Here is a 26673-nt window from a genome sequence, read left to right as displayed (position 1 = left end):
TTTTAAACGTAGAGCAGAGTAGCTTCTGCCCGCTAATTTTTGGATGCACCGGTGGCGCTGCTCCAACAGCCACGCGGACGATGCAGCGATTAGCCGAAAAACTAAGTGAAAAAAGACAAGAAAGCTATCCAGAATCTATAAACTACATAAGAACTAAAATAAGCATCGCGCTCCTGGGGAGCTCTATACTTTGTATAAGGGGGTGCAGATCGCTACGCAAAGTTCAATTTATCGACAACTCCATAAGCGCTATTGTAGAGGAAGGACGGCTAAGATAAATTATTATTACGACGATGCATTTAATGCTGATTTACGACTTCATTGCTGATATATATGCATTTTTATATCACTGGTATGGCCCTATCCAGCTTGTGCACTTACCGTAACTAAACGGAAGGGCCCCTTTTGTAATTTAGTTTTAAAAAAAACCAGATAAAACTATTAAAAAATCACATAAGTTGAATAATCTGACAGAATTAAAGCGGACTTATAGTAAGCTGAAAACTTACCAACATTCAAAAATAAAAGAATGTATGGATAAAATCTTGTAGCAAAGTTATTCCCGGGAAAAAGTCTAGTACCCGTTTACAAAACCCTTGCTTATCGCAAGGGCAAAATAGTATAATTTCAAACGGAGAGGAATCAAGCGGACCTACAAAAGAAGGACTGATGAGATGACGATTTTCCGAATTCATAATATTCATGTAGACGAAATCCACGCAGCACAGGAGAAGTTGACTGCAGTTGACAAGGTCTCCTCGCAGTCCATTTAAAGATACTAAAAAAAAACAATCAGAGATGGAGAAAGTGTACATAAGCCAAGAGTCATCAACAAGAATTAGAAAAACAATTGGAAACCTAATCACACGAAACGCACTAGAGTCAGATAACTTGCCTTTAATTTGAATATGCAGTAACCATATGAAATAGAATAACTCCTCACGAGTTAGCTCGAATCTAGAAAAAAAAACAGATCAAACCACGGCACACAACATTATGGCGACTCCTCGTAGTTACTACGGGTTAGAGCTCATCTAAAAATTGACAAGGCTTTAGTTATGATGCGCACCTTTTTATATGATGTCCACTTAAGTTAGGAAACTCCATCTCGCAGAACAAAGTTGAAAACAACCTCTCATAATTTTTGAATACGACCATATCAACATTGAACGTTAGCTCGAGTAAGCCCATGTGTTCCTTGAAACTAGAAGTTGAACCAGCCATTTGCATCCAACTATTCATGGTATTGAATAACTGAGAGAAACTGAAACTTTTGCATTTTGGGTGGTGATAATAAACAATATAATCGAAAATTTCACTATTTTGATTAGGCTCACCTAATTGCGAAAACCACCAAAAACTTATCCAAGCCAATATTGCCACATTCTCTACTCTCTCTGTACTGTTCGTAGAGAGAGCAAACTATCCACACTAGATCATTGCCCTATAAAAGAAAACATAGTCAACTGACAGTTGGAAAACAGTTGGAAAGGAAACTGAAAAAAACCGACTTGTTTTCTCAAAAATCTTCAACTTCCGAATTTCAAAGAAAAAAATATATGCTCTTTAACCTCTTTGCATTTCCAGTGCAGTTTATGCTTGGCGCTTTTTTGATAACATGAACCCAACTTGAGAAAACTGGATCAACAGGTTAAGTTTTTATTCCGCTGGGAAATCTTAAAAATAATTTCGAAACTAGAAATCGTTCACGTTTTTTTGCGCCATTGCTACATTCCTATTTGGAGAGTGCTATTTACGTCAGTTTCAGCAGATGAATTTCAATTGAACTTAGAAAGTGCATTATACCAAAGTGCATCAATATTTTAAATCAGCAAGACCTGTATAATTCTTCACTACGTTCATTACTCTTAAAAACCTTTCTTTTCACAATCATTATCAAAAAAATGCGGAAGAACAATGCATTAACGCTTTAAACAACAAAAAGCATGGCTAACCTGAAGGTCAAAGTTATGACCGATTTCATCATATCTTAGGTAACAACACTCAACAAAAGCGTAGTTTAAGCCAAGGCTTAATAATTCGTTTCCGTAGCTGTCGTAGAACGTTTCCAATGAAACGGAATTTCCTATTTCCATCGATCTAAAAAATTAAAAGAAAAACAGTGGCAATTCAGGCTCTTCGACTGACGACTCCTGAGAATGACAAAGTTCAGACCATTCCAAGGAGTGGGAACGAAATTTGACTCGTTTTGCTCCACAGGATGTTAGGTACCAAAAGCGGGTTGAAGGGGACGATAAGTAATTATTTTTATTCATAACAAACTTCAATTAGAATGAAAATTTACTTAAGATACGGATGGGAACCAACCAAAACCCCACTCACATGTGAATGTGGTGCTGATTTTAACTTGACACATGCGCTTCACTGTGCAAAGGGTGGTTACACACACATAAGACACAATGAAATCAGAGACACATTCGCCAACCTCATGAACGAGGTTTGCCATGACGTCGAGATTGAGCCGAAACTTCAGCCGTTGTAAGGCGAAAGCTTTGTCAACAATTCAACTACAACTGAAGATGAGGCACGACTTGACATTAAAGCAAACGGACTCTGGGGTTCACGATTCAGCCGAGCTTTCTTTGATGTGAAAATTTTCAACCCCCATGCCAAAACATCGCGAAAACTGCATAAGGATGCATACAAATACCGCGAAAAGCTGAAGAACTCCAAATATCAGCAAAGAATTTTAAACGTAGAGCAGAGTAGCTTCTGCCCGCTAATTTTTGGATGCACCGGTGGCGCTGCTAAAACAGCCACGCGGACGATGCAGCGATTCTCCGAAAAACTAAGTGAAAAAAGACAAGAAAGCTATCCAGAATCTATAAACTACATAAGAACTAAAATAAGCTTCGCGCTCCTGAGGAGCTCTATACTTTGTATAAGGGGGTGCAGATCGCTACGCAAAGTTCAATTTATCGACAACTCCATAAGCGCTATTGTAGAGGAAGGACGGCTAAGATAATTTAACATTATGACGATGCATTTCATGCTGATTTATGACTTCATTGCTGATATATATGCATTTTTATATCGCTGGTATGGCCTTATCTAGTTTGAACACTTACCGTAAATAAACAGAAGGGCCCCTTTTGTAATTTAGTTTATTTTTTGTTTTTTTAAAAAAAATTAGAATGAAAAACTACTGAAGGATTTTGATGTGATCATCACACACGCTTCTTTCGATATATGAGAACATAGTCTCAAAACTGATTTTACGTTCGCCCGGAAATATCTATACCGGTGATTGTTCGACTAGCATAAAAACCCGACTAGCAAAAAAGTTTGAGAATATGAAAATGTATCGACCAGCATAACTTTTAGTGCTTTATTTCTCACAAAAATAAAACAGCCATAACAATCGGTTCAAAATGATCCTCGCAATCCTGAGAAATTAGGCAATCGAGCAAATTAAGCCAATAGAACAGTTAGCATTTTTTAGTATTGATTTTCCAAAGGTACCCTTAGGCACCACCGGTCAGTCTATACTAAAACAAGTCCCTAAGTTTTTACCAAAGGCACCCTTAGGTACCACCGGTGAGAAATTGTGTCCCTGTCCATTTTCTTCAAAAGGTGACCTTAGGCACCACCGGTTGAAATAAAAAACTCCTCCATAATGGCGGAAAAAACATGCAAAACATGCAACAGCAATATAACTGAAAGAGAGCAATCTTTTGATTGCGTAACGTGCATATGTAGAATGCATCTGACAGGAAAGTGCACCAAACTTAGTAACAACGCATTGTCAGGCATAAAGGAATTGGACATGAACGTCTTTTACTATGTAACACGTGCGTTTTGGCAAACCAACAAGAAAAGATGAAGTCACTACTGGCAAAACGAGACCCAGTAAAGGAGAAACTTGAAAAAAATGGAAAATGAGATGAAAGAACTTAAGGACACAGTCTCGGAAATTAAAACTATCAAAACCAGCAAAACAATCAGAAATGAAAGCAAATCAAAATAAATCAAACTTAAACACATCGGACAACAACAATAATAATAACCAGACGTTAGGAGTAAGGATAGGAGGAGTAAAAGAGAGCGTTGACAAGGATCCTAGAAAGCGCAAAGAACACGACTTCTACGAAGTTTAAAAAATCCTGACTCATTTGGAGGTTGAATGAAAATTCAACGACTTGACTAGACTAGGTCAAAGAGTTGATGATCGTGACAGAACGATACTTCGTAAACTGCCAGATGTGTGGCTGAAACGGTTGATCTTATCATCAGTACAAAAACTGAAAAACTATGGAGCTCCAGTATTCATAAGCAAGTAGCTAACAAACGAAAAAGCCGCGATAGACAACGAATCTTTAAAGAAAACGAGCTTATAGATCAGGGGCAAACTATGAACTTTAGTGTAAGATATGGCAAGCTATACAAAAGAGATGGAAACAATGGATAGTGATATCGCCTAAACCTAAAACAACAGACAACAATTGACTCAAGCAAAAACCTAATGTACTAGTCTCTAATGTCAGAAGTATCTTAGAATAATCTAGAAGAACTCTCCTCTCGAATGTCATCCAATTTAAAAACATCTACGATATCATTTGTCTTACAGAGACATGTTTAACTGAAAATGCGACGACAGGAGCAATTTTTCTTGACAAATTTAAGATCTATAGGAATGACAGGCAAAGCGTTAACGGCAAATCAAATCACGGAGGTGTTATAATTGGGATAAACCACGAAATACGCCACTACTGCATACCCTCAACTTTCAATGACTGCCTAATAGTCAAGCTCTTGATCAAAAACCGCGTCATTATAGCTTGCATCAACTGTGCCCCAAAGGAAGCGAATACGGCTGGTCGTCAAAAACCCTATTGAGGTTTCTGTATTTGATTAGGCAAGAACAAATATAATTAAATCTAAGAAACGTGATGATTACTAGAGACATCAATTTTGCTTAAACGGACTGGTCAACCCTAATCTCCTCTGATGAAGACGAACAGGCCTTCCTGGACGCTTTTGCAGAACTTAACTTCGAACAAATGATAACGGGGAAAAAAAGTACAACTAGACGTAACACTCTGCAACCACCCAGATTTGTTAACTCTCCTGAAAAAAGACAATAGACTCACATCCTTGTATAAAACGGATCATCCATTTTACCCAGGAAAAACTTAACCTAATTTCAGAGAAAAAGAAGTAAATGAACGCAATGGCTTCCAGGGATTCTCATTCTCGAAAGCAAACTGGGACGAAATAAATCAATACATCAATGAAAACCCATTTAACCCATACTGCTGCAGCAATGTTGATCTAATGACTGAACTGTGGTACACTTGGCTCTTGGCTACTTAACATAATCGAAAAGCACATTCCCAGGAAAACAAAAAAGTTCTCTGGCACCTTGGGTAACATCTGAAACATCAAATTTCATCATTTTATGTATACAATGCGCTGAAACTGTGAAAAAAAAACATGACCGAAAATCAGTTAGACGAACCGAAAACATTTGAAAAACATTTGAGTTTAATTTAAGCAAAGACTAAAGAGCATACGAAAAAAATTTACTTGTTGATGGTAACTTCTCAAAATTGCACAATTACTTTAAAAGTATTCGAAAAAGAGATACAATCTTAGGTGAAGTCTACCTGGATGATCAATGAGCTACATCAAATATCGATAAAGCCAATTTGTTTAATAATTATTTTTAGTCAAACTTTAGCCTCTCTCTCTCTCTCTATGTAGGCGAGAATAACCCATTTCATGCAAGTAAAATAGCGACTCTTCATTTTATCACAACGGAAATTGAAAAAATCCTTGAAAACTTTGATATCACCAAAACCAAAGAACCTGATAACCTAGGAAACATTCTTTTGAAGAAACTAAGCTGTTCTATCTCTAAATCTCTGTATTTACTTTTTAACACAATTGCGAATAAATGTGTTTTTCCGTCAACATGGAAAATAAGCGAGATTGATCCTATCTTCAAAGAGGGAGACAAACAACTTGTCTCAAACCACCGACCAATAAGTCTGCTAACGGTTATCTCAAAAATGTTAGAAAAACTAATTTTCGATAAAATGTTTTCATCAGTAAAATTTAGCATCTCAAACTCACAACACGGCTTCCGACAAAAACTATCTTCTGTTACAAACCTCATTGAGTGTTTCATTGAGGTATATACCTCCTATGATAATATCGAAACAAATTACCTGGCTTGCCTCTACCTAGATTTCCAAACGGTATTTGACAAGGTGAACCACGCAATGATAATTGAAAAAATTAGGAGCTTTGATTTCACAGGACAATTTTTAAGCTACTATACAATTATATAACCGATAGAAAACAAACCGTTCGCGTTGGACTAGCAGTATTTGAGCCTTTACCAGGACACAGTGGCGTGCCTCAGGGGTAAATTCTCAGACCTTTGATGTTTATTCTCTATATAAATGACCTACCAGATTGTGCAATGTCAGCAAGTTTTGGCTACCTTGACAATTTCAAAATTGTTTGCAATGACCCATTAGTTTTAAATATCGATGCGAAGAGAATTTGGAATTGGTGTGTAAAGAGTTCTATGGCAGTAAATGTGTCAAAAACCAAAATTCTCAGCGTGAAAGGAAATGCAAAAGTTGAAGTAAATGGAACTGTTTTTGAAGAATTAGCAGAAATGAAAGATTTAGGTCTTAAAATCACTAGCACATTAAAATGGACGGAAAATGCTACAAATAGATGTGCCAAAGTTCTGAAGGCATTATCCTCTGTGAAAAGAAACACCTCCAAAATAACAACAAAGGCCATAAAGTTAAAACCATACCAATCATTTGTGGCTCCTTTTGTAAGTTATGGCTCATCATTAAGGAAACCCTCAAAAAGAGATCTCAAAATAACTGAAAGTGTACAAAAGAAAGCAACAGCATGGATATTGAATCCAACTGAAGAATACAAAGATCGATTGATTTTCCTACATATCCTTCCTCTGTCACTTTATCATGAACTACACATTCCACTGCTACTGCACAAAATCCTGACTGGAAAAACTGACCTGCAATGGAAAAAATTCATAAGGGTTAAGGAAAAAGGACAAACAGGATATGCGAGTATGAAAAAATACGAAACCAAACAATTTCGCCGCAAAAATCTGAATCTGACTACTTCTTGAGAGCCTGGAATATTACGAACGCCTTGAATGAACACCTCAAGTTCGATATCATGTAGCTTCGAAACATAAAAGAACTAATAACGAATGTTTTCTGGAGATATTTTATAGATAAATTCAACGAAAACAATCTATGATTGTGGAGAATTGACTACCGATGTATGAACTGTAAAAACATTAGAAAACTAAACTGTTAAAACTTATGATTTGACAAAAACTGAAAGAAAGCTAACCCCTTGGATTTAATTTTCCTAAATTCTGGTTTAGTTTTATGATTATCATGATTATTATCAACAAAAATTGAAATTTCATATCACATTAATCGTTTTTTGTCACACATCAACTTTTAGTGGCTTGAACCGAACACTGATTGCTGTGCTAATAATAAAATGTGTGAAAAAACTGATTTGCCTTTACTTTTTGTGTATACTGATTTCAATTTTGACATTATATGATTTTTGTGTTAGGTTTTCAAGCTAGTCAATACTATTGTCAATTTTCTAATTTTTGGGCCAGTCGAGCTTTATAATAACAATAGTAGTCATAATAATCATAATAAGAATATTCAAAATAATTTTTCCTTCAAAACAAGTTCAATTACAATGGTCCCTTCCGTCATGCGACGGTACGTGCACAGGTTGGATAGGGGCGTACCAACGCTATACAAATACATTGGCAACATTTTAAGAAAAAATCATAATGAAATTTATTGAATAAACAATCATAATAGTAATATTAATCATAATATTACTGAGGAAAAGCGGAGCTTTGCACCACTTGCGATAAAACACAAAAAGTTAAATACAAATTTAAAAAATGTTGAAAAAATTCGATGAACCAAAGTTTTCCTATAAATTGATGAAGGGTACCTATGCTGGATGAACGTGTTTAATGTTTTTCGATTATATTATACTGATGCGGTACAAAATGTGTAATTTCAAAATTTGGATTTTGCCCAAACCCTTACTTAGTTTTTCTCTACTAAAGCAAATGAGAGGAGTGAAAAATTTGGATTTAAAAAACTACAAAAAAAAACATTCTTTTCTGCAGGGAATATTCCCTGAACCGCTTTTTTAATCTAAGATTTGGTAGAGTAGTAAGACATAAAATTTCTCTTGCAAATAAATACAAAGTTTTCTTTTCTGCAGGGAATTTTCCCTGAACCGCTTTTTTCCTCTCAGATTTGATAGGGTAGTTTTTAAGAAAAATCAAAAGTTTCTCAGAAACGTTCAAAAGTTCAAAATTTTTCTCTTGTTTGCGGGCCATATTTTTTTTCAAAAGAAACTGGGGGTAGTAAAATACAAATGTAAGCTTCCAACAAACTGTTGTACTGGTTAAACCTAAGATATCAAATTTGGCAGGATATTTATCATGAAAGGTCCAAAAGCTGTCCAAAAAATTCAGATAATTGACATTTCCGAAAATCATATCTTTTTGTTCGAAAAAAGCACGCAGCCGCTCATGCAGAAGAGATTTGCCCAACCTATAAATTAAAAAGTAACAAAAAACGGTTGAAAAATCAGAATTTTGAATTTTCCGATGGTCATAATTTTAGTGTCAAACCAAAAAACGTTCTTTGGTTTGAACCTAAAACCTCGATTATGAGAGGGTTTTTTTGGTAAAATTGACACAAAATAGAAGAAAAAAAAAACGCCCAAAAAGTCACAAAATTAACTGTTTTTTGTGGCAGGGAAATCAATACGTGAAAAATTGGTATTGGTATTGACAGAATCAGGTCTTCGTATTTTTTTATTGATCAATACCAGGTTCCTGGTATTGGTATTGGTATTGATCAATACCAGGGCCCTGATCGAAACCAGGTTCTTGGTGTTTCCTTATTGTCTCAGATCACTCTAAAATCACAGAAATCCTTACAAGAATATTTTTTCAAGGGGATTCGACTAAGATATACAATAGACACATGTAGAAATATTTCTCAAACTAAAATGTAGAAAAACATAAAATATTTCAGAAAATCAATTTTCAGAATATAGCTAGAAACGCGTTCTTTGTAATGAGAACTTCTTCGCGAGTTGTCATTTCATTATTTGAAAACACGTTCATGTTACCTTTACCAAAAATTGATTTTGTTTTGTTGCAGAGAAACAAAAAAAATTAACAAAAACAAACAAAAATAAAATCAAACTATTTAAACAAAAAAATTTACAAAAACTACTATTGAATTCCTTTTGTTCGTCGTACATATGAAAAAAAAATAGAAAATTATAGACAATTCATGCAAGACATTTCGATCCAAAATGTTCTGCTTTTCAAACGTTTCGTGATTTTTGCTAACACGAGTTTTCAAAGTTTTTGCAAAAAACTTGAGGTGTTGTAACAAAGTATTGAGGTATTGACTGGGTTTGGTATTGGTATTGGTATTGATGATTCAGTTCGGTATTGGTATTGGTATTGGTAATGAAGCCTTGGTATTGGTATTGTGGTTTTGGTATTGGTATTGGTTTTGGTATTGATATTGAATTCCCTGTTCCGAGGTCGATAAAATCAAAAACTTAAATTTGGTCGGTTAGTTTTTGAGAAAACTTATCAAAAAAATTAAAAACAATTGTCAAGTATTCCTCTGATTGATTTTTTCGAAGGCTGTAGACAAAGCGGTAAAGTAAAAAGAGACCAGAGGAGTTAGAGGACACATGAGATTGTGAGCGGTCTTTGTACGGATATCACTTTTTTGATATCGGTAGAAAAATTTTGAGGAAACAACTAAAACTTTTGCGAAAAGTGATAAAATTTCGCAAAGAATCTCAAAAAAAATTAAACACCCAATCCCAATTCTTTTCATAATTTTGATTTTATTGATCAAGAAGTCTAGGCAAGCATGCCAAGCAAAACATTTGAAACTCAAAATAGAACCTGAACAATTTTACCAAGCGGACACAAAGCCGATAAACTTGGAGCAGACACCAGTCGAGCCAAAAAAAACGGATTTTCTAAGAAAAAAAATTTAAAAAGTTGCGAGTCCATCTTGAACTACCCTCTAGTAACTAGTAATCAACCAGCCTTCAAGAGTAACTAACTTAGTAACGACGCAAAATTGATTCAACTGATTTTGTTATAATGGTTGTTAGCTGGAAAAATGTCTACATTCCGATTTGATAACGCTTGCTTATCGCAAGCATAACAAAGAGTTAAGGAATATTAACATCCAAAGATTTCTAGAAAACCCAGTGATGGATTGGTTGAAAATTCATTGTTCAGTTTGAAAAATTGAGTTTTTATAGGTCTCTACACTTATTGCAGCCACATAAATTGTGCCAAGTGCACGGATCTGTTCATAAAGGTAAATCATAAAAAGGGCCCTTATGACGTGTACAATCTGGATAGGGCTCATACCAGCATTATATAAATACAACAGTAAACAATATTGGAGGAATAAAGTCATGTCAGCATTCAATACATTGTCATTAAAGGTGTTTACTTCAAACTTCCCTCCTCTAAAAAATCACTAATTGAATTGTCAATGAATTGAGTCTTACGCAGTGATCTGCACCCCCGTATACAAAGGATAGCGCTCCTGAGCAGCGCGAAGCTTATCTTAGTTCTCAAATAGTTTATTATTTCTGAGTAGCGTTCATGTCTTTTTTCACTAAAGTTTTCAGCTATGCGCTGCATTGTCCGTGTAGCTGCTTGTGCGGCAACACCAGTGCAGCCAAAAATTACCGGCCAGAAGCTGCTCTGTTTGACTTGTAAAAATATCTGTTGCTATTTTGAGTTTTTCAGTGATTCGTGGTACTTATAGGCGTCTTTCAGTAGTCTTCGTGAAAATGTTGCGTGTGGGCTGAAAAAACTTTGAGGTCAAAGAAGGTTAGGCTAAGCCTTGAGTCCCATAAACCGTTTGCTTTGAATTGTTGACAAAGCTCTCGCCTTGCCACGACTTAAGTTTCGGCTCGATTTCAACATCATAGCAAACCTCGCTCATGAGGTTGGCAAAGGTATCTATGATTTCGTCATGCCTCATGTGGGTGTATCCACCCATTGCACAGTGAAGGGCGTGGTTATCGTCAGAAGATTGACCACATGCACATGTGAGTGGAATGTTGGTTGGTTCCCAGCCATATCTGAAATAAATTCCATACTGGAAATCGGATTTATTTAGATTGAAATTATATCTGCTAAGTGGCGGTGCGTTTAATCAGTTTGAGGCTCCTTTTTCACAGTCACTCAAGTTGTTCAAAATGTTCGTTTTCTTTTGGTTTGTTCTGTCAGTTTTAAGTGTTTTGATTTTTGTATAGATTTTTTCTTGCTCAGATATAGCTGTTAATGGGTAGCATGTGTCTAAGATTGACGATGTTTTAATTGACGATTGTAAGGAGTTCTCAGTCGAAAGGTAGCTTGATATTTATGCCACCCATTTTCAGTAGCAAAGGAGCGATGTCTTTTAGTTGATGGCTAATATTATCTTTAATATTTAAATTTGGAATGAGGTTTTCCTGCAGTATCTTCTCGCACAGGCCTGCATGTTTTCTGGGGATAATTTTAGCTAAAAACGATAATTTTTCCTGCATTCCATTGGTGTAACAAGAGTACACGTTTTTTGGTGATGTTTTCGCGATTTTGCTATTTTTTTCAAGTATTTTGCTATGTTCTTCAAATTGATTGTCTAAGAAAGTTTTACAATCAGTCTCGGATCCTATGACAGAACCAAATAGTGTGCCCCCTTTCTTCATTTCATATTTGGTATTTTTTTGAATACTTTTAACAACTCATTGTATTTTTCATGTTTTACAATGAGCTGGTATTTCGATGCCTTTACATGATATCCAAAATATTTTCATTGTTTGATAAAATTGTCAAGAGCTCTTTGCAGGCTTTCCAATTTTCCGACTGCGTTCCCATCGTCTGCATACCGTTTTTGAGTTGAGCTGTTATCGTTGACTAGTTTTATTAAAGGTAAAATGGCTAGCCCGTACATCGCCATTGGTAATGGGTCTCCATGTGTGGTTCCTTCTCTAGATAGGATAATGTTTTCATGTACGAAAAATTTAGTTGGATTGAGTATGAGTTCTGCATAGCGGGTAGTATAGAAAAGCACATACTTGCAATGTTTTTCAAAGCCAGGTTCCGGTTTAGAAAATGCTTTTCCCGCGTCTATCAGTAATTTTGCATGGGAATCTGTTTTCTCGTATTGCTTCCTAAGCGTATGAATTGCATATTCGATGCCACATTTTTTGCCATGTCATAGTTGGTGATTTGCTCCAAGTAACATAAGATCGCTCTTTAAGTTTTACTTTGCCTAATCCAATTGGGCTAACTCCTGCGTTTATATCAAGAGGAATTATTCGACAGGCATTATATTGTTCGAGCAGCTCAAGATTAGTATTTCTGCCAATATTTTCTGTGCGATTTTGGCTAGTTTCTTTGATAATTCAATTGACTGATAGCCAAAGTGGGTTAGTATGCGTATCCACTCATTTGCATTTAGGCCTGAGGGTCCATGAGAACCATGTGTTGTCATGGCAGGCTTTCTGATTTTCTGGGCCTTTATTTGATCGAAGGTGGATGAGTGGAAAGGGATTGTTTCTTCGGAGCATGATGTTATATAGTTGTTGTTTAGTGGCTCTGCGGGAGGGTGTTTCTCAGTGACGGTTTGCTCAACAATTTGAACTTTGATCTTAGTTTTCTTGCAATACCTGCTATTTCTTGTATTGTTTGGAAAATTGCGTAGATTTATTGAGACTCAGAGACATTTCTATTAAAGAATCTTTTCCGTCTAACAATTTTGCAATCTTGCAATTGTCTAAATCTTGCAATTGGTATTGGTATTGTGGTTTTGGTATTGGTATTGGTTTTGGTATTGATATTGAATTCCCTGTTCCGAGGTCGATAAAATCAAAAACTTAAATTTGGTCGGTTAGTTTTTGAGAAAACTTATCAAAAAAATTAAAAACAATTGTCAAGTATTCCTCTGATTGATTTTTTCGAAGGCTGTAGACAAAGCGGTAAAGTAAAAAGAGACCAGAGGAGTTAGAGGACACATGAGATTGTGAGCGGTCTTTGTACGGATATCACTTTTTTGATATCGGTAGAAAAATTTTGAGGAAACAACTAAAACTTTTGCGAAAAGTGATAAAATTTCGCAAAGAATCTCAAAAAAAATTAAACACCCAATCCCAATTCTTTTCATAATTTTGATTTTATTGATCAAGAAGTCTAGGCAAGCATGCCAAGCAAAACATTTGAAACTCAAAATAGAACCTGAACAATTTTACCAAGCGGACACAAAGCCGATAAACTTGGAGCAGACACCAGTCGAGCCAAAAAAAACGGATTTTCTAAGAAAAAAAATTTAAAAAGTTGCGAGTCCATCTTGAACTACCCTCTAGTAACTAGTAATCAACCAGCCTTCAAGAGTAACTAACTTAGTAACGACGCAAAATTGATTCAACTGATTTTGTTATAATGGTTGTTAGCTGGAAAAATGTCTACATTCCGATTTGATAACGCTTGCTTATCGCAAGCATAACAAAGAGTTAAGGAATATTAACATCCAAAGATTTCTAGAAAACCCAGTGATGGATTGGTTGAAAATTCATTGTTCAGTTTGAAAAATTGAGTTTTTATAGGTCTCTACACTTATTGCAGCCACATAAATTGTGCCAAGTGCACGGATCTGTTCATAAAGGTAAATCATAAAAAGGGCCCTTATGACGTGTACAATCTGGATAGGGCTCATACCAGCATTATATAAATACAACAGTAAACAATATTGGAGGAATAAAGTCATGTCAGCATTCAATACATTGTCATTAAAGGTGTTTACTTCAAACTTCCCTCCTCTAAAAAATCACTAATTGAATTGTCAATGAATTGAGTCTTACGCAGTGATCTGCACCCCCGTATACAAAGGATAGCGCTCCTGAGCAGCGCGAAGCTTATCTTAGTTCTCAAATAGTTTATTATTTCTGAGTAGCGTTCATGTCTTTTTTCACTAAAGTTTTCAGCTATGCGCTGCATTGTCCGTGTAGCTGCTTGTGCGGCAACACCAGTGCAGCCAAAAATTACCGGCCAGAAGCTGCTCTGTTTGACTTGTAAAAATATCTGTTGCTATTTTGAGTTTTTCAGTGATTCGTGGTACTTATAGGCGTCTTTCAGTAGTCTTCGTGAAAATGTTGCGTGTGGGCTGAAAAAACTTTGAGGTCAAAGAAGGTTAGGCTAAGCCTTGAGTCCCATAAACCGTTTGCTTTGAATTGTTGACAAAGCTCTCGCCTTGCCACGACTTAAGTTTCGGCTCGATTTCAACATCATAGCAAACCTCGCTCATGAGGTTGGCAAAGGTATCTATGATTTCGTCATGCCTCATGTGGGTGTATCCACCCATTGCACAGTGAAGGGCGTGGTTATCGTCAGAAGATTGACCACATGCACATGTGAGTGGAATGTTGGTTGGTTCCCAGCCATATCTGAAATAAATTCCATACTGGAAATCGGATTTATTTAGATTGAAATTATATCTGCTAAGTGGCGGTGCGTTTAATCAGTTTGAGGCTCCTTTTTCACAGTCACTCAAGTTGTTCAAAATGTTCGTTTTCTTTTGGTTTGTTCTGTCAGTTTTAAGTGTTTTGATTTTTGTATAGATTTTTTCTTGCTCAGATATAGCTGTTAATGGGTAGCATGTGTCTAAGATTGACGATGTTTTAATTGACGATTGTAAGGAGTTCTCAGTCGAAAGGTAGCTTGATATTTATGCCACCCATTTTCAGTAGCAAAGGAGCGATGTCTTTTAGTTGATGGCTAATATTATCTTTAATATTTAAATTTGGAATGAGGTTTTCCTGCAGTATCTTCTCGCACAGGCCTGCATGTTTTCTGGGGATAATTTTAGCTAAAAACGATAATTTTTCCTGCATTCCATTGGTGTAACAAGAGTACACGTTTTTTGGTGATGTTTTCGCGATTTTGCTATTTTTTTCAAGTATTTTGCTATGTTCTTCAAATTGATTGTCTAAGAAAGTTTTACAATCAGTCTCGGATCCTATGACAGAACCAAATAGTGTGCCCCCTTTCTTCATTTCATATTTGGTATTTTTTTGAATACTTTTAACAACTCATTGTATTTTTCATGTTTTACAATGAGCTGGTATTTCGATGCCTTTACATGATATCCAAAATATTTTCATTGTTTGATAAAATTGTCAAGAGCTCTTTGCAGGCTTTCCAATTTTCCGACTGCGTTCCCATCGTCTGCATACCGTTTTTGAGTTGAGCTGTTATCGTTGACTAGTTTTATTAAAGGTAAAATGGCTAGCCCGTACATCGCCATTGGTAATGGGTCTCCATGTGTGGTTCCTTCTCTAGATAGGATAATGTTTTCATGTACGAAAAATTTAGTTGGATTGAGTATGAGTTCTGCATAGCGGGTAGTATAGAAAAGCACATACTTGCAATGTTTTTCAAAGCCAGGTTCCGGTTTAGAAAATGCTTTTCCCGCGTCTATCAGTAATTTTGCATGGGAATCTGTTTTCTCGTATTGCTTCCTAAGCGTATGAATTGCATATTCGATGCCACATTTTTTGCCATGTCATAGTTGGTGATTTGCTCCAAGTAACATAAGATCGCTCTTTAAGTTTTACTTTGCCTAATCCAATTGGGCTAACTCCTGCGTTTATATCAAGAGGAATTATTCGACAGGCATTATATTGTTCGAGCAGCTCAAGATTAGTATTTCTGCCAATATTTTCTGTGCGATTTTGGCTAGTTTCTTTGATAATTCAATTGACTGATAGCCAAAGTGGGTTAGTATGCGTATCCACTCATTTGCATTTAGGCCTGAGGGTCCATGAGAACCATGTGTTGTCATGGCAGGCTTTCTGATTTTCTGGGCCTTTATTTGATCGAAGGTGGATGAGTGGAAAGGGATTGTTTCTTCGGAGCATGATGTTATATAGTTGTTGTTTAGTGGCTCTGCGGGAGGGTGTTTCTCAGTGACGGTTTGCTCAACAATTTGAACTTTGATCTTAGTTTTCTTGCAATACCTGCTATTTCTTGTATTGTTTGGAAAATTGCGTAGATTTATTGAGACTCAGAGACATTTCTATTAAAGAATCTTTTCCGTCTAACAATTTTGCAATCTTGCAATTGTCTAATTTGAAGTTCTGTTGTCTAATTCTTGGTTATTTAAGGTCTTGTTCGAGAGTTTTGGTCGCACCAGATGAGTTATGACCTTTGGCCTGTACTCATAGAGTAAATTCAGACAAGGTACACCGTCTGTTCGTCACATTATCTTATTTTCGGCCGGATAGATTCCTGCATTTTCTTAGTCTAATACCAATCTTAATCTTATTCTTATATCTCCTAGTCTCAATAGATCTAGTGTATACTGATTTATGCGAGTTAGTTCTTGGAGTTTATACAGAAGGAGAACAACTGTATTCAAAGATTTTTTCAAATTGTTCTGGTGCTGAAACTACAAGTAGTTTCAGCACTTACAAATAAGTGTCAAAGTTGGAGATGGAGTAAGATTGGTTAGTTAGTAATAATTTATAGTGGTAATTTATCCATAATATAATTGGTTTATAAATACTAGTTCAGAACTGATTCCACTCCGTCCCGTTTCTTTTGTTTTTGTTTTCCGAGATACTTCACATTTTGCTGAATCAAACCAAAATCATAATGCATCATTATATGTTTCATCCTCGTGCTCCAAATCAAAAATATCAATTAAGGTAGCTTTTGCTCATTTTGCTGAGGCTAAAAAAGCGGGTAAAGCTAGTAGGCGAGCGGATGACACACCCAAGCCTTCTTTGGCTGTGGGAGAACTGATTGTGAAAATTGGTTATCATTCGTTTTCACATTTGTTACCTTTTATAAAGAGTTTCCTAAACTTCGATCGTCTTTTTCCAAAAAAATCTTTTTGCAAAAAACAAGTACTTGTACGCAAAAAACATAGGAGGTAAAAAGCATAATGTGCATTCAGCTTGTCATTATCTTGCAATTTTTGTTCCAACTCAATTATTTTTTTCCTTTAGCAGTTCTTTCCTACAAGTTTTGGGGATCCCAAGGGGAAGCCCAAGATTACAAGTTCATCCTTAGATTATATGATTATGTTTAGGTATTATCTTTGAATCTGACCAATATTTGTATTGTACTATGTATTTGTGGTCTGTCCTTAAAGCTCACATTTTTCTCTATTTAGTTTTAACCATATTTTTTTTCTGTTTTCAAAATTTTTTTAATGTCTCGGAGCACTATCTTGTAGTCGCCGGCTTTTTTCCCTCATGTAAACACGAAACGTTTATTTTGGATTCAAGCTTTTTTACTAGCGTCTGTACTGTTTCAGCAAAAAGCGATGGAGCCTGGGGATCACCTTGTTGTGTCCTTCCTCCGACATAATGATGCAATTTCCGCAAAAAGAGATAACATGGTTTATACTAGACGCAATGAGTAATTTTGTACAACTCCAGGCGGTCCGAAAATACGTGATTCAGCATATTTTCTCTATTAAGCATACTAAATGCATTATTGAAATCTAATTCAAGTAAAACGGAGCACTTCGCGTTGTCAACACGCTCTATCAAACTTCTCAAGAGTGTGCAGCAATTTCCGTTCCTCGTTTAGTACCATATTTTATTTGAAAATTTTCAAAAAAAAACTTTGTCGCACTGCGAGAGCCTTGCTTCCTGCGCATTTAGACGGGATGCGTCTGAGCGTGTTGCCGATGGCAATTGGTCGCAAACCTCCGTCTAGTTTTACGTGTGTGAGAAGTTTTGCTCCATAAACGAGAAGTCTTAGCTGTTCCGGTACTTTAGCTTCACCTATAAGTTTAGGAGCTGAGTAAGCGATTTTAAGAAACTGAGCCCTGCATTGCCGTTGGATTTACTAATAACGTCTTTAAAAACTTTGGGATCAATCTGTCCGGACTGGCTCCCGAAACATTTGGAACAAACATTATTGCTTTGTACACCTCGAACTAGTTACGAAAAAACTATCGACGTTTTTGGGTTTGGGGCATTTATATCAGCTCTTTTTGGGTGTGTTAATACCATTTTTAATAGTTAGGAATAGAAAAGGGGCGATCTTGTCAACTGAAGCAGCCAGCCTTATTCCTTCTTTTATTTTTTCCTCATCGAGCTTGCTGCTGATTAGCTTTATTCTCTGCTCAAGATCTGTTTGGGGCGGGCTTGACGCTTGAGTAAGAGGTTTACGGAAAAATACTTTTTACTAGGTTAAATGACTTTTAGAGGTTAAAAATTTTTAATCTTAATAAAAATTTAGAAGTCAACTGTGATTGGCTAATTTTTTGGCTTATTAACATGATGGTTTGAAAGCAAAATGTATGTGTATTTTTGTAAATAACATTTGTATATTGATCTTTATCGTCATTTAGATTAATTTATTGTGAAAACCTGAGGAAGCACATACTTGCAAAAACGTTTGAAATTTACTTTTTAGCAAAATTCTCTTCAAAAGTTTATTTGTGCTATTTTTTTGTTTTTTATAGAGCTCATAGTTTTTGTTTGTTTCGACCACTTTTTTAGGGTTGATTAAGAAAAATCAAGAAAGACGTCAGAAAAACCAGCCAATAAATAAAATTTTGTTACATTGTAGAAAACTGTATTTACATATTTAGTTAGCAATAAGTCATCACCAATTGAAGCATTATTGACAGATTTCAATATAGGTAGACAGCTATAAATATCTTAAGAAACATCATTCGTGAATATTGAAATTGCTCTTTAAAAATTTTGGTGTTGTATGTTTTTTATACAGTCTGTGAAAACTTTCGAGAATTCTTTATCTGTTTATATTCTGTTTGTATTTGATGTGTAGAATGATTTAATTTTGGCGATAAAATCTCAATTGTGAAAATACCGTAATTTGATGTGATATTACTTATACCTTTGAAATAGTGGTCAAGGAGTTGTCATCTTATTCTTGCGTCAGGAAATCCCTGTTTTCATGGGCTTTTCCTTTTTTAAATAAATTTTCAATTAAGTTGAGACAAAATTGTACTTGTCATCAGGCGGGATCACTTTGTGGGTTTATGAAAAATGGAAGTATCGAGTTATCATGAAAATTTTCGTTATATTCGATCATGTTTGATTTTGTAGAACTGTTAGTGTGTAACATTCAATATGTCTTATTGGTTGATTCCAACTATATAGGCGTAATATATAGGCGTAAATTGTAAAGCATATAATTTATATATGCCTTTTTTATTTTGCGTTTTCCACTGATTGATGATGGTCTTTTAGCTTCTGAGTCAGAAAAAAATAATTGATTTTCTATAGGGTTAATCTTGTTTATTGAATCTTTTAGGTCTTGACGTTCCTGTATTGTGTTTGTTTCTGATTATGAGACTTCGTTTCGTCGTATTGAAAATCGTTTTTTGATATTTTGCTTTTGTTTTGTAGAAACTGTTTATTCGGGGCATAGATTGTCGTGGATGACCGGTTGGAGAGAAATTACAGCAATTCGTGAGAATGATATTTACTTTCTCGTGACTCGGTTTTAGTCTATGAATATTTACTGAATCTTACCTAGGCGTTGTGATTTGCGATCAAAGGTTGGAGAGTAGTAAATCCATTCACATGGTTCGGGTAGAATTAGAACACATGTAGATGTTTAGGTACTATTTTATGACTTACTAATTGTGCAAGGATTTTAGCCTGAGCCATCTAAGAGAAAGGGCTCAAGTGAAGGATAAGTAACCGAAGTTCTTTACTGTCTAACTTAATTAAAATGGTTAGTTTTTCAATAACTTCTATTAGTCCTGGGTTATTTATTGGGGTTGGGTAGTGAATCGACGTTGGAGTTCGCTAGACACTATTAAAAATTATGGGACGGTAAGAACAAAATTTTTCTGATTTGATCCAAGGAAAGTCTTGATGATCAGTAATTGAATAACATAACTTCAGTTTTCATTGAAGTTAAAAATCCAAGGAAAGCCTTGATGATCTGTTTATGAAAAAAAAACTGAATTATGGGAAGCAAGGATAAGCCTTGATATGATTTTCTGTAAAAATTTAAGAAAATTAAAAAAATGAAGGTTTAGATGATATTAGTTTTTTTGATTTTATGCTGTTATGTTTTAGGTGATGAGGCTGAGATGAGAAACATCATGTGTGTTAATTTTTGGAACTAACAAGGAATCTTAATCCTAACTACTTTTTGTGTTTTTTAATCAACAAATTATTTATTCAAAAGTTTTGAGTTAATGCAGATTTTAAAGGAAACGACTTGTGTTTTTTTATCAGTCGTTATTGTATAGATAATAGGTTTAGCATCAAAATGGTTGTCGAAGAATTGTTCTTCAAATAGTTTTCATGTCAGTAAATGAAAGACTTAAATTTACTGCATAAAGTATTCTAAATACATAAGTTTGTTTCGGTTTCCGTCGTACTATCATGTAGTAGAGTCGTCCATTTCCTGATCGTTATTTGCGCCTCGATCTTGGTCTTCTTGCAAAACCTGGTAATTCTTGTATTGTTTGGAAAATTGCGTATATTTTTTGAGACTCAGAGACATTTCTATTCAATAATCTATTCCGTGTAAATTTTTGCAATCTTGCAATTTTCTAACTCTAAGTTATATGGTCGAGATTTGGTCCAGATGAGTTATGACCTTTGGCTTGTACGCATAGAGTAAATTCAGATAAAATACACCGTCTGTTTGTCACGCTATATTATTTTGGGTCGGATAGATTCGCGCAACTACTTAGTCTAATACCAATCTTAATATTACTCTTATATCTCCTAGTCTCAATAGATCTAGTGTTGACTGGTTTAGGCGAGTTAGTTCTTGGAGTTTGAAGAACAACTGTATTCAAAGATTTATTCAAAATGTTTTGGTGCTGAAACTACAAGTAGTTTCAGCACTTGCAAGTAAGTGATAAAGTTAGATATGGAATAAAGTTGGTTAATTAGCAAGGATTGGTTAGTTAACCCAAAATTACAAGTTCATCCTAAGGCTATAAGATTATTTTTGGATTTTTTAAACGTTTATTTTGGATTCAAGCTTTTTTACTAGCGTCTGCATTGTTTCAACAAAAAGCGATGGAGCCTGGGGATGACCTTGTTATGTCCTTCCTCCGACATAATGATGCAATTTCCGCAAAAAGAGATAACTTGGTTTATACTAGGCGCAATGAGTATTTTTGTACAACTCCAGGCGGTCCGAAAATACGTGATTCAGCATATTTTCTCTATTAAGCATACTAAATGCATTATTGAAATTTAATTCAAGTAAAACGGAGCACTTCGGGTTGTCAACACGCTCTATCAAACTTCTCAAGAGTGTGCAGCAATTTCAGCTCCTCGTTTAGTACCATATTATATTTGAGAAATTTCAAAAAAATTTTGTCGCACTGCGAGAGCCTTGCTTCTTGCGCATTTAGACGCGATGCGTCTGAGCGTGTTGCCGATGGCAATTGGTCATAAACCTCCGTCTAATTTTACGAGTGCGAGAAGTTTTTCTGTAGAAAAGAAAGGTCTTAGCTGTTACGGTACTTTAGCTTCACCTATAAGTTTAGGAGCTGAGTAAGCGATTTTAAGAAATTGAGCCCCGCATTGCCGTTGGATTTACTAATAACGTCCTAAAAACTTTGGAAACAATCTGTCCGGACTGGCTCCGGAACCATTTGGAGCAGACATTATTGCTTTGTGCGTTTTTGGGTTTGGGGCATTTATATCAGCTCCTTTTGGGTGTTTTAATATCAATTTTAATAGTTAGGAATCAAAAAGTGCAATCTTGTCATCTGAAGCAGCCAGCCTTATTTCTCCTTTTCTCTTTTCCTATTCGAGCTTGCTGCTGATAAGCTTTATTCTCTGCTCAAGATCTGTCTGGGGCGGGCTTGAACCTTGAGTAAGAGGTTTAGGGAACAAATACTTAAAAGAGGTTAAAAGTTTTTTTATCTTAATAGTAATTTAGAAGTCAACTGTGATTGGCTAACTTTTTAACATGATGGTTTTAAAGCAAAATGTATGTGAATTATTGAAAATAATATTTGTATATTGATGTTTTATCGTCATTTAGATTAATTTATTGTGATAATCCTGACAATGCACATAGTTGCGAAAACGTTTGAAGTTTACTGTTTAGCAAAAGTCTCTTCAAAACTTTATTGGTTCTATTTTTTTTTAATTTTCATAGAGCTCATAGTTGTCGTTTGCCTACGACCATTTTTTTAGGGTTGATTAAGAAAAATCAAGAAAAACGTCAGAAAAACCAGCCAAAAAGTAAAATTTTTTACACTGTAGAAAATGCCATTCACTTTATCTGAAAGACTTTCTGCCAAAGTAGCAAGCGAGTCCTTTCATACTCTCGTGAGCATTCAAACATTACAAGTAACTGTATTTACATATTTATGTATCAATAAGTCATCAGCAATTGAAGCATTATTGACAGATTTCACATTAAAATACATAGGACATTGAAACTATTGGAATTTCTTGGTGTCGCTAAGAGTTATATTCATACAATTGATATGATAACAGTTTTAACATCCTGAAGGTTTCAAGCGTTCTATACTTGTACACTCCTGGTTGTTTTTCATAATGTTGATGGCGCGGCGTTAGGGTAAAATAAATTTTACTTGAGTCTCGCGTACAAAATACACTTTCAAGAAAGATTCAGCTGTAATTATTCATTTCAGAAAATCGTTTTCAGTATGGAACACAATAGAAAGCACGAATGCAAAACTTACCAACAGCAGCTTAATATATGAGACTATGAAAAATAAATTTTCACTTAAGACAGGAAATTTGTGATACCAGCAACACTCCAGGACGAAGTATGTCACGATGTTGAAATAGAGCCGAAACTTCAATCATTGGAAGGCGAAAGCTTTCACAACAAAACAACCACTACTGAAGATGACGCTCAATTTGACATCAAGGCAAATCGACTCTATGGTGGCCGATTCAGCCGGACCTTTTCCAGCATTAAAAATTTCCAACCCACATCCTAAGCCCTGCCTTTTGAAAAAATTTAAGTTCGCAATTAAAGTGTTTGCTACCCTCTGAAAAGTACAAATTTTCCATCGACAAATTAGAGTTTAAGGATGGTTTATATCTGAGATACGGATGAAAATCACCAAAAACTCCACATACATGACCATGTGGACAAGCGTTTACGCTGACCCACTATCTACACTACCTCGCCGAGCTCAGAAGGTCGAGCGGCGCACCACAAGACTCCCCAAGCCAGAAACTTCTTTTCTTACCCCAGATCAGAGAACTACTTGACAGACCTGTCTCTGAAACCCCCAAAGGGAGCTCGACAAACAGGCACAAACCTATCGTATCTATTCCAGTAACTAGAATCCAAGTTACTGGAATCCTCTCGCGGGTTTAGTTTTCAGCTCAGAGGGCAAAAGCGTTTGAAAGCTGAAAACAAAAATTCTACCAAATATACTGTTTGTTTATTATCTTGAATTAAATGTGAGGGATGTTGAAGCTTTAACAGAGAGAATTCTGGTCAAAATTCGAAGAATTCTGTGAGACAAATTTAAGTAATAGTAGTAGTAGTAGTAGTAGTAGTAGTAGTAGTAGTAGTAGTAGTAGCAGAATAGGCTTCAGAGCATTAGCTCTAGGGAATTTCACCCCTTTTACAGTCCATGTTTTATCTCAGTTTGTTGTAAACATTGCAGTTTCCACATCTGCATAAGAGTTTCCATGTACATTTGTTGACTTCACTGTACATTTTTTTGAAGTATTTCTGGTATATGTAGGTCAGAGTCGCTTTGCTTGGTCTAAGGCTAAAAGTTGGGCAGGCTCGGATAAGACAGTTGTATAGATGTTTCACTCGTCTGAAAAAATTGTCGTCCGTTCTTTGCAAGCGGCTTTTTGGGATTTGAAATTCGCCTCTTGATGACTGTCGGGTGATTTCGCATGATTCAGATGGTTTTCGTTCTATTTCTACATCGTAACGATTTTCAAGCAGGGCTATTGGTATTAAAATGTCGTGCATTTCCATGTATAGGTTCAAAGGAAGAAGGTTCAAGTGCTTCAGTCTTTCAGTATAAGTTTTGCTTGTCCCCAAAATCCATTTTGTTGCTAACTTTTGAACTCGTACGAGTTGTTCCATGTTCGATCTGCTAGGAGTCCATGCTTGGGATGCGTATGTTACTATGGGTACTACATACCCAGTATATGCGTTAAGCCTGGTGGTCACACTGCTTTTCATAGTCAGACTTCGTTTAATCTGGAAGAGAGCACTAATTGCTTTGGATGTCCGACGAGAGCAATTTTCGTTCCATGTGAGGTTGTTGGACACAATCAGTCCTAGGTCACGCTGTGAGTTTACTGAGGACAGATTTTTGTTCAGGAGACTAGCTTTTAAATCACCTTTGATGGCGAGGAGCGTTGATTTTTTGATGTTGGGTTGCATTTTGTTTTCATGTAGCCATTTCTCTATTTTCAGAGTTGCAGTGTCAAGGGAAGTTTGATTTAGTAGAATGGCCTTAAAGTCATCTGCATACCCAAAACTGTCTGTGTCATTCGTGGTTTCAGGTAGATCGTTTATGAAAAGTAAGAACAGCAGCAGTCCCAGAATTGAACCTTGCGGAACTCCACTGGTGACTTCTTTTAGGGTTGAGCTACAGTCTTCAATCTTAACGCATTGCTTTCTGTTGTTGAGGTATGAATATATCAGTGGCAGCAATTTCCCGCCAATTCCAAAAATTTTGATCTTCGTAAGCAGAATATCATGAGGTACAGTGTCGAATGCCTTGGCAAAATCCAAGTATAGAACTGCAAGTTCTTGTACATCCTGTTGATCGTTCAATTCGTATACTCGGTCAAGAAATAGCAGAAGTTGAATTGTGGCGGATCTACGCTTTCGAAATCCATGTTGACTTTCGGGTAATCTGTATTTCACTTTAGTATAGAGTTTGTCAAATATTATTTTTTCAAGCAATTTTGAGCAGCAGCAGAGTAGGCTCATTGGTCAATAGCAACTGACATCGGTCTTACTTCCTTCCTTGAAAACAGGGGTTACTACACTAACTGTCCATATTTCAGGAAAAATTCCTTTGTTAATGGAGGTTTGAAATATAAAGGTAAGTGATTTGCTTAGAGTTTTGTAAAATGATTTCAAAATGAGATTGCCAATGTTGTCGTGTCCCATTGATTTATTGACAATAAGTTGCCTCATTATTTCGCTAACTTGACTTTGGTTAACAATAAATCTATTCAGCTCACTTTTTGGAAAGAGGATAACGGTATGATGTTCTTTTGTGCCAAACACGCTGACAAAATAGTCATTGAATAATTCACATTTTTCTCTTTCATTTGATGATTCAGTGTTTCCGTCTTTGGCCGTCGAAGGAATTGTTGGGTTTGGTTGATTGGCTCATGACTTTGTCTGTTTTACTGACATCACTGACAATGGAAACCGAAGAGCTCAAATGACACGAAATTTTGTCTGCAAACAAATGCGTCTAAAGAAGTGCGAGTCGGATTTCTGGTTTCGGGCATGTCGTCTTGCTAACCTGTACAACGAATACTTCAAATGTGACAACGAATACTTCAAATTTATCCTTAGTAAATACCACATATGACATATCAATTGCTGTTGAATCTTCTAAGGAAGAAAAAACTCGCCAAAACAGCAGAGGAGAACATGCAGTCAACAAAAACAGACTTAACAAATCAGACGATAACTTTTTTCACAACGAAACTCTTACACAACATCGTCATCAACCACTACGAAGAATATGGGATCCATCTTGACAAAAAATCAATAAGCAAACTTTATTGGGATTACTTTGTCAGAAAATTCAATTATCTAAAGAGATGCACTTGGAGAATTATCTGCAAATGCTTTCACTGTAACAACTGGAAAAAACTCGAAACTCAAACTTAACTTGATGAAAACATGTAAATGACGGGACTCATAAACCCTTGGGAAGCGTGACTTCCCAGAAGCCTCAACTACTTCTACTACTACTACATATTGTTTGACCCAGAATGCAAAAACAGACTTCTAGGAATGTACACAAAGTTTTTCAAAACTCGCTACAACGAATCAGACACATGCACTTGGGGCATTTTATGCGAATATAACAACTGTAGAGACCTGAAGAAACTTACATTTATAACTGAAAACTAAACTGATTGTTATTATTATGACTGCCTACTGTTGGGGCCCTTCCGTTTGCTACGTAACCATAGGCTGCGAATGCTGTTTGTGTACTCGGCACAATTAATGATTAAAACCACTTCTGACAAAAATTTTTGTTTTTAAGCTCAAAAGTGTAAAAGTATTCCCTGTTTGTAGTAGCATCTAACCTCCTTGTATCATTTTGTTTTTTCTTTGATCTATAAAATTCCGAGGGTTTTTGGCTGGACTATAATATGAAGGACGAGTGATGTAACTTGGTTACCATGGTTAACTTCGATGCAATTTCTGACCACTATAACTTCGATATATGAGCTGAATAAAAAATGCGCTTTAATGAGCTATGAGCTGAATAGAAATGAGCTTTAATGAGCTGAATAAGAGAACTTGCAATATTTTATCAAAGTACTTTCGGAGACACTTACACCAACTGAATGCTAAAAACAGAACTTATCATCTTC

At 35.8% G+C, this 26673-nt stretch overlaps 1 protein-coding gene across 3 annotated transcripts in view; it reads right to left on the bottom strand.

The window, feature by feature from the left end:
• LOC134845227 (retinoblastoma-like protein 2) overlaps positions 1 to 26673 on the bottom strand; it is a 179391-nt gene that overhangs the window by 17911 nt on the left and 134807 nt on the right. Inside the window, exons 2-6 of one of the 3 annotated variants that reach the window (XM_063862140.1) lie at positions 1956 to 2103; positions 1338 to 1444; positions 1070 to 1270; positions 896 to 957; positions 653 to 778 (exon numbers count right to left, since the gene is read on the bottom strand). In XM_063862140.1, coding sequence (XP_063718210.1) covers positions 653 to 778; positions 896 to 957; positions 1070 to 1270; positions 1338 to 1444; positions 1956 to 2096 — 637 coding nt within the window. In that variant the 5' untranslated portion in view covers positions 2097 to 2103. Of the gene's footprint in view, positions 1 to 652; positions 779 to 895; positions 958 to 1069; positions 1271 to 1337; positions 1445 to 1955; positions 2104 to 26673 lie in introns of those variants that run through there. The other 2 variants (XM_063862141.1, XM_063862142.1) reach the window with 2 other exon arrangements.

This window comes from Symsagittifera roscoffensis, chromosome 4, assembly GCF_963678635.1.
Source record: "Symsagittifera roscoffensis chromosome 4, txSymRosc1.1, whole genome shotgun sequence".
NCBI classification, from domain to species: Eukaryota; Metazoa; Xenacoelomorpha; order Acoela; family Convolutidae; genus Symsagittifera; species Symsagittifera roscoffensis.
Note: the sequence above shows the minus strand (reverse complement) of the source record. Positions and strands in the feature narration are given on the sequence as shown.